Source organism: Tupaia chinensis, unplaced genomic scaffold (assembly GCF_000334495.1).
Source record: "Tupaia chinensis unplaced genomic scaffold, TupChi_1.0 Scaffold000270_1, whole genome shotgun sequence".
Lineage (NCBI taxonomy): Eukaryota > Metazoa > Chordata > Mammalia > Scandentia > Tupaiidae > Tupaia > Tupaia belangeri.
Window position 1 is genome coordinate 5,871,307 of NW_006159750.1, and position 9,004 is coordinate 5,880,310.

At 52.7% G+C, this 9,004-nt stretch overlaps 1 protein-coding gene across 3 annotated transcripts in view; it reads left to right on the forward strand.

Annotated features, from left to right (window-relative positions):
• Positions 1-885: 885 nt before the first annotated feature.
• Positions 886-9,004, forward strand: part of CSF1 (colony stimulating factor 1) — a gene marked incomplete at its 5' end in the record, with an annotated part of 18,202 nt that continues 10,083 nt past the window's right edge. For all 3 annotated transcript variants that reach the window (XM_014588212.1, XM_014588214.1, XM_014588213.2), the window contains 4 exon segments: positions 886-1,008; positions 2,247-2,309; positions 3,539-3,709; positions 8,536-8,683. In XM_014588212.1, the coding sequence (XP_014443698.1) occupies positions 886-1,008; positions 2,247-2,309; positions 3,539-3,709; positions 8,536-8,683 (505 nt within the window).

The window sequence follows — 9,004 nt, forward strand, 5'->3', positions numbered from 1 at the left end:
GAAAGCCCACGAGTCCCTCTGCCTGGGGCTAGAGAAAGGGAGTCCTAGGAAAAGAGATGAGGGGACCTTGGTGAGGAAGAGGAAGGGAGGAAGGAAGGGGAAAGACTGAGCATCAGGAGCCGATCCCATCACTCTGGAGCTGAGCAGCTTCTGGGTCAGGTGGGTGCTGAAAGAGGGACAGATCTCACTCAGTAAATATCCCTGCCACAAGAGCTCGCTGACTGCATATAGAACCTGCTGCGGCTCTGGAAGGCAGGTGCCAGCCAGGGATGGCCGAGCTGGCACTGCCTCTGATTAATTAGTCGGGCTCCTTTTGAAACACACACACCTGGGTCTCCAGGAGGTCTCTCACGGAATCAGTTCCAAGTGAACTGATTTTGGTCCCCCAGTTTTTCCAGTGACAGAGCCAGACCTTCATGGAAGCAGGTGGGAGGAAGGGCTGGGCCAGGGAAAGTGTCTCCAGCTTGTACATGAATGTGAACTTGTGGGCTGCTTACGAGGTGCTTGGCTCAGTGCTGGTGTTGCAGGAAGAGTGATGGGTAGACATAGTCCTGCCCTGGAGAAGTTTCCTGTGTAATTAAAATTCAGACCAATAGGCAAGCCACTCGTGACAAGCCATTAGGAGTTCGGTGTGCAGTTAGACTTGGCCTAGGTTAATCTGGGAAGGCTTCTTGGAGAAGATGGCATTTAGGTTGTTATCAAGGGTGAGCAAGGAGGTGCTGTAACTGGTAGAAAATCCTGGGAAAGCTGGATTTGAGAACCGCTGCATCCTGGGGTGAGGGTAGAACTTGTAGCATTGCAGTCTTTGATTTTGCACTCTGAGCAGTGCATGGGCGGGTACCGGGGAGAGTGAGAGCTGGGGAGAAATCGTGTCCTCTGTCACAGACATGGCTGGGCCCCTGGCTGCTGCTGGCCTGTTTCCTGGTGAGCCGGACCATTACCCAGGAGGTGTCGGAGCACTGTAGCAACATGATTGGGAACGGACACCTGGAAGTTCTGCAGCAGCTGGTGAGTGTGTAGCCATGCCTCCCCCTTCTTCTCCCCACTGGGGAAACCCAGACAGGAGCCAAGGAGCATGGTTAAAGAGAGGGGTTGCAGGCCCTGAAACAGGGCTGTGCAGGACATCGCTTGTGGTTCATTCCTAGTTCCTCTGATACTCCCCTCACTGACCTTCCCAAGGTTAGGACCTCAGGTCTCCCCAACCCTGAAACCTTCTTTGACTCCTCTGCAGAAATGTCATCTCCCCTTTGCCTGGGTTCATGATTGCCCAGGAATGTCAGCAATGGGCTCTGCAGAGGCTTCCAAGACCTGCTGTCCCTCAGTGGGGTACCTCCTCCAGGAAGCCATCCCAGGCTGCCTGCTGTGTCCAGATGTTGCCTCCAGCTCCTGGAATCCCAGATATGCCGCCAGCTTGGCACCAGAGCCCCGCCCAGATTTGCAGAGGAGGCTCTTGCCTAACTCCCAGTCCTCTGCCCTCTGGTCTTGTCCACACCCTAAGGCTAGAATGGCCTGCTCATCTTGACCATGAAGGATCCCATGTCTCATTTTAATTGGGTCCACAGAACTGTCAGCAATTCCAAACACGGTCCTGCCAGGCAGAATCAGGTTGTTGTCATGGCTGCTGTCCTGCTCAAAGGGAAATTGCTATCCCTGTGGCCAGCCAGGAAGGGTGGGACACCACGGGCTAGGGCTAGCTCTAGGGCCCTGAGCGTGGGACCTGTGGGCTGGGCCTCCTGCCTCTCTCGCCCCCCCAGACTGCAAGCAGGCAGCAATCCATGGTAGATGAGAACCACAACTCTTGTCCTTCCCTGAGGTTTTGCACAAGAACCACTGCATGGGGGCTCGCAGGTGCTTTAGGGGGAGCTAGCCCCAGCCCCTACAGATCCTGAATTGCCAGAATTCGTCCAGTCTCTGCTTGAATTCCTGCCCTGACAGAGTGCTCACCACCTTCCAGGGACGATTATATCCTATATCCTTCGATAGATCTTCCTTGTAACAAACTGGCATCTGTCAGATCTCACGGGGTGGGAGGTAGAAGGAAGAGACTTCTCATTGCTTCTCCAACCCTTTCCTGGGACTGTGGGAGGCACAGATCTTCCCCTTGCCTTGGCTCTGTCTTTCCAGGTGTGGTTATGAGGAGGCAGATGAAATCCAAGCCTGACCCACCCAGAAACTAAGTTCCCTATTCTGAGACAAGCTTGGCTGAGCTTAGACACCTGCAACCACTGGCCTGCTCTCTCTTACAGATTGACAGTCAAATGGAGACCTCGTGCCAAATTGCCTTTGAGTTCGTAGACCGGGAGCAGCTGGTGAGTGATGGCATTTGTAAGGCCATGTGCCCAACTGTACACCTCTCAGGGTGGGGTGCACGTGGGAGCATGAAGGCAGCAGAAATTCTACAGCTGCACAGGATGAGGGTGTGCGGATCCCTTAGTGCTCAAGTCCAGAGGGCTAGGACCCAGGGCTAGTCAGGAGCCAGGGCTCAATCCCCTGCCCAACCCTTCTCCTGGCCTGGCACATGTAAGTGCTTACGATATGCCAGGCACTTTTCTAATTCAGTCCAATGGTGCTACAATGTGGCGTGCAAATACTGCTTATCATCCTCATCATCAATCAACGGAGAGGTTAAGGGAGCAGACTGGTAAGTGGTGGCTGGCAGACTGGCTCTAAGGCTTAAGGCAAATCAATACTTCTTCCAGGTTACTTGCTTTGCTTAAGGATGTCGCCTCCATCCACCCACAGACCAGCAGCCAGGGAGGCAGTCCATCCCTTCCCGCTACCCTACACTCAACCAGCCACCAAAGGCTGCTGGCCCTGCCTCCCAGCAGCTCTGGGTTCTGTCCCCTTGCTCCAAGCAGTTGCATGGACAATTTTTGGAGCCTCCTTAACTATGTTTTCCGTATTTTCAGCCCTCCTCTCATCTCGCCACTAGGGGGAGCTTTATGAAACCCCAACTTGCTACTTTTATTTCCTTCCTCCACATCCCTCAAGACTCCTTATCGCTCAGGAGGAAGCCCAGGTGGTCTCGCCTGGTGTTCATTCCTCGCTCCCTCGCCCTCACACTTCCCCAGAATCTCCCGAATTCGGGTAGGGACATAAAGCTATCTGAGGCAACCACCGTCTCTTTAGGGAGCCAAGACATTGAGGTGTTTCTTTGGACCTTGAGGTAGTCTTCGTACTCCCTACATTCTGGAGGGCTTGAAGGGGCTACATGGTAAAAGATTGTGGTGAAAGCAAGCTGAGAGGGAGAAGGGTTCTTGGAAGCCCACCCTCTCTGTGTGTCTCCATCTGATGAAAGCCTCCTAGTCTGGAAGTCCAAGGCTCTCTGTCAGAATCCATATGTCCTTCCCACATGCCCTGTTGCAATCTCTCCCCAGTAGCTAGATCCCAAAGAGGGGAAGCAGAGACCACCTGGAGTGGTGTGCCCCTGCCCCCAGGGGCAGGGGTTAGGCAGGCTGCCTGGGATGGAGGCGTCTGCCATAGCACTAGATTCCCATGCTGTATCAACCAGGCCATAAGCTCCAGGTTCTGTTTCCAGAGCGATCCTGTGTGCTACCTTAAGAAGGCGTTTTTCCTGGTACAAGACATCATGGAGGACACCATGCGGTTCAAGGATAACACCCCCAACGCCCTTACCATCGTGCAGCTGCAGGAACTGTCTCTGAGTCTGAAGAGCTGCTTTACCACAGACTATGGAGAGCATGACAAGGTAGGAGGCCCTGGAGCCAGGAGTGCTCAGCCAGAGCCCCAGCAATGGCAGTACCATCCCTGGTCATGTGTGCAGAGAACATTCACTCACCTCGTGGCATTGCTCACTCTCTCAATTGTTTATTCATTCCACAAACCTTTACCAAGGACTTCTTGTGCAGGAGGCGGCGCTGGGGCTTAACCATGTCACTGTGAGCCGGACTGAAATACGTGATTTCCAGCCTTATGAAGCTTGTAGTCAAGTGAGGGGGGCAGCTGTTAGACAATGCCACCGTGAATACCGTTACACACCCCGAGGATGGTTCATTCAACAAATCATTATCTAGTGCCTGTTGTGTACCAGGCACTGTTCTGGACACCAAGAAACAGTTGTGATCAAAACAGACAAAACCCCCCACAGTTATCTAGGGCCTGTTGTGTACCAGGCACTGTTCTGGACGCCAAGAAATAGTTGTGATCAAAACAGACAAAACCCCCCACATTTATGGCACTTACATTTGAGAGTGGTGAGCCAGTGAACAAAATAAATAAGTAAAATATGTGACCCGTAAGAGGCGATGACTGCATTGGAGAAGAGTGACCCAGCGAAGGGAAGACCAGAAGTAGGTGAGGGGTGAGCCATGAACAAGAACCACATGGGGCTCTCCCAGAGTTACAGGGCACTCTAGCTTAAATAGGAATGAGGACAGGAAGGCTTTTGAGTAGAAATATTAACTCAAGGGACCAGCAGTCGGTATAATGGCTATGTTGCTGGACTCCCATGTAGTCGACCGCAGTTCCAATCCTGGACCCACTGGTTTAAACTCATGCCGGGCATGTGTGCATGCATGGCCAAGATCCCGAGGGGAGAAGGGAAGAGAAAGGATTGCAGCATGGCCATTCCCCCTGGGGGGTAATTTATCGCTTTCTGTCTCTCTGTCTCTGTCTTTCTGGTGAGCACACATGCCCTATAGCAAAAACCTCTCCAAAAATCAATTTTTTAAAACCCGGGCTCCAAAGATGTTACCAGTTAGAAAGCAATGAGCTGGGACAGCTCTCCAGAATGGGGAATGTTATGTACAGTGCCCCAAGGTGAAAGGGAAGATGCACATTCATGGACCCAGAGAGTGATCAGCATGGCCCAGGCATGGGAGGAGAGAAGGAGAGAGGACAGAAGGCAAGAGCTAGATCATTATCAGTGATGTGGGATTTTGTCTTAAGTGCAAGGGAAGCCATCGTGAACAGGTGAGTGACTTAACGTCACTTATGAGGTGGAGAAGGGATTGCAGGGAGCACGATGGAGGCTGGGAGAACAGCAGGAGGCGCAAGTTCAGGCCAGAGATGGTGGTGGCTTAGACCAGGGTGGTGCAGCAAAGATGGAGGCAGGTGAATGTATACCAGTAGGTCCTTGTTGATGCGGTGAATGTGAGGAGCTGAGGGAAGAGCCAAGGGTGTTTTTGTTTGTTTGTTTGTTTTTTTGTTTTTTTTTTTTTGCCATAGGAAACATGTGCTCCGTGCACTCCCTTACAGACAGGGAGAGGGAGAAAGCACCCCCAATGGGGTCACACCACAATCCCTTTTCTTCTATTTCTCCATCCTGTTGGGATTTGGGGCACACATGCATGTGCACGCACACACATACGCGTGCGCGCGCACACACACACACACACACACACATGCTGGGTGTGTTTTTCAAAGCTGTAGGGACAGGACTGGTACTGCACTAGGCCATGTAGGAGCCAGCTCATGTAACCACTAGGCTACAGGGATAGATTTTTTTTGCTTTGTTTTGTTCATTCATTTTTTAAGGTTTTTGCCATAGGACACGTGCACTCCCTGGAGAGAGATAGAGAGGGAAAATGGAGAAATCATTGCCCAGGGAGGATGGCAATTCCTTCTCCTCCATCCTCTTCCTGGGATTTTGGGCATGCATGCACACACATCCAGCGTGTTTTTCAAGTCTGGGACTCAAACCATGGTCAGCCATCTGGGAGTCCAGCACCTTAACCACCGTGCCACCTGCTGGTCCCCTCGAGGATCATGCTGAAATGGGCACGATCAGTGAGCAGGGCAGGCTGGGGAAGAGCAGGAGCTCAGTTTGAGATGCATGTGAGTGGGGACGGAGCAGGCAGAGGGGTGTGTGGTTCTGAGAGTGACTGGGGATACACAGGTCAGAGCTGTCTGGGCATAGGGCCCATCCACAAGGCCGGGGCTGTACAACACTGCCGTCCCCAGAACTTAGGGGTCAGGCAGAGGGGGCAGCACCTGGCAAGGAGACAGAGAAGGAGCAGCCTGAGGGGGCAGCAAACCAGGAGAGTGCTGTGTCATGGGCTCATGAAAAAAGCATTTAATGGTGGAAGTAGTCAGCTTTATCAGATGGGGTTGGCAAGCCAAGCAAGATAAGGGCTATAACGTGTCCAGTGGAGTTGGCAGCAGAGAGGCTGCTTCTGGATTTGGGTGACTAGAAAGAGAGGAGGTGGAGCCAACACTCTGGAGGAATGTGGCTCCATGAGGGGATGGAATACAGAGAGATGTAGTCGGAGGGAGTGTGCAGTGGACAGGGAAGAATTTTTTAACAGGAGAGGGGTGAAATCTGTGCTTTTCCACTATTAAGGCTCCTCAAATCACTTGAGCTTGTTTAAAATGCAGATTCCAGGCCAGCAGGTGATGTGCTGGTTAAGGCAGCTGGATCCCACGTGGCCAACTGTATAGTTTGGCTTAGAAAACATGCCTGGCACATGTACATGCATGCCCAAGATCTCAAGAAGAGAACGGAGGAGAAGGGATTGCAGCATGGCCATCCCCCTTCTGTCTTTCTCTCTCTCTCTCCAGCAAGCATGCATGCCCTATAGCAGTTTTTAAAATATAAAATAAAATGCACATTCCCAGGAAGCAGCCCCAGAGTCTGATTCACTGGGTCTGAGCATGGCCCAGGAATCCACCCCACCCATGACTGATAGTGATATGTCTTCCTTCCATAGAACACATGTGAATACCGAGGGGTGAGCTCCAGGGGGAGGGACGCCGAGGAGCTTCAAGCCAGAGTAGCTAGTCCCCCACAAGAGTCTCCTAAGAAGACAGGCCAGATGGTGGTGCAGTGGTAAAAACTGGACACTCTTTGAGGCTGACACACAGGAGAAGGTTCTGGAAAGGTTCCGGGCTCACATCTGGCAATCTCCCTGAGTAGGCCGGACATGTACATGCCCATGATGGGGGCTGGGTGAGGTGGGGGGTGGATAGCAGGATCAAGATCCTGTTGGGGGTGCTGTCTCTTTCTCTCTCATTAATGGAAGAAAGAAATAAATGAACTTTAATCATTAAAGTCCCCTGAGAGGACAGCGGGGAGGGATCCAGAGCTCCTTAGGAGGGAAGGTGCATCCTCCGTTGAGAGGTGGTCGTCAGGGCCCTGTGTCTGATGATTCCTGTGACGTATGAGGTGAGCTATGAGGGAGGTTTATGATGGCAAGAGAGGGCCAGCTCATCTGTCCTATAATCGCCCCGGCGTCTCGGAGGCTAGCAGGGTTATTATTTTGACTCTACAGATGAGGAGATAAGCCCACACCACACAGTGTAGTCGTTGGCACCCCACTGGCAGAGATGGAGCTGAGCCTGGGTTTCTCACTGAAAGCCCAGGCCACTGCCCTGATCACGTTTATTAAAGACCTACTGTTTGCACGGCCAAAGACACAGCAATGCCCTTCAGGACCTCACAGCCCAGTGGAGCCCATAGTTTTGCCCTGGATAGCTCAATTTAAGGAAAACCTTGCCATTGCAAGTAGGTCAGAGATGACGTGGGGGGCATGGGTGGCATGGCCTGGCATAGAGAAGTGGGCCCAGGGCTGAACCCTGAGGAAGGCCAGCATTTAGAAGTCAAAGGAAGAGGGGAGCCCAGGAGGAGGCTGAGAAGGAGCAGCTCCAGAGGTGGGAGGAAATCCAGGAGGGGGAAGCTTCTCAGCTCCAGGGGGTGTGGGGAGCCTGGGCCCTGTGATGAGAAGAGACGAGACAAGCTCAGTGGACAGGACTGGGTGTCCCAGCCCTCCCTCCAGGACACAGCAATCCTGACCAAGAGCCCACATCCCCTGTGGCCTGTCCCATGCCATTCTCTGTCCCCTGGCAAAATGCTTTTTCTAAAACTTAATTCTTACCTTGCCACTGCCTATCTCCCCACTCACCCTCCTGGTGTTGTCACTTTGCTGTGCGGCGAAAAGGAAACGTTCTTACATGGCCAGCAAGGCCCTGCAGGACCTGGCCCTTGCTGAGCTCTGTCTAGCCCCGTCCCTCCCCATTTTCCTCCTAGAAGGCAGTACTGCGGTGGCACCAGCCTCCTTTCAGTCTTCGGAGCTTTCATGCTCTTCCCTGCCTCAGGACCTTTGACCCATGCTGTCTGTCCTTACAGCCTACCCAACTCTCTCCAATCTCACCTCTTTTCCGGGGTAACTCTTGCTCACCCTTCAGTGGGCTCCTTGGGGAGATTCTCTCTGAAGCCTCATTCAGTTCCTGCACCAGTGCCCCTGCAGGGCTCCGTGTCCAGCTCAGCCGGGAGGCGCCTCTCTCTTGTTCGTTGCATTATCTGATTTACCTCAGCTGGGAAGCACCTCTCTCTTGTTCGTTGCATTATCTGATTTAATGACCATGTGTCTGGCATATAAATAGCCACCAAATGGATCCATGAATAAATGACAGGGCTCACAACCTCGGAACTGGTTCCACTGTAAACCAGAGCAGAGGCGAGGGTGGAAACAATAAGGGGAAAGAATACGAAAGTGAGAAAGGCCGAGGAATTTGATGAACAGAATAGACATGGGGCCAGTGGTCATGCTCACCAAAGAAGGCCCTGTTCCCTTCCAGGCCTGTGTCCGAACTTTCTATGAGACACCCCTCCAGCTATTGGAGAAGATCAAGAATGTCTTTAATGAAACCAAGAATCTCCTTACAAAGGACTGGAATATTTTCAGCAAGAACTGCAACAACAGCTTTGCTAAATGCTCCAGCCAAGGTAAGCACCAAAAGGGCCAGTGAGTGGGTAGCAGGGGAGGGTGTGTGTGTGGGGAGCTGGCAGGGGAGATGGGGCAGGCTGGAGGGCCCCCCAGGAGGCAGCTAGCTGCTGCTGCTCGTGCTCCTGTGTGTGTAGACCTGTCCGTTTTGTGTACATATGTGGCTTCATGACCCCAGGGTCCAAGCACATGTCTTTTCTGACATGTGTGTGCATGCACACCTACGTATGTCTGCATGTGGAAGCATCAAGAAGGCTCATGCTGGTGCCCGTGAGGTTAGGGAATGTATCAGGGCCCCTCACGGAGAGCCCTGTAGGCACCAA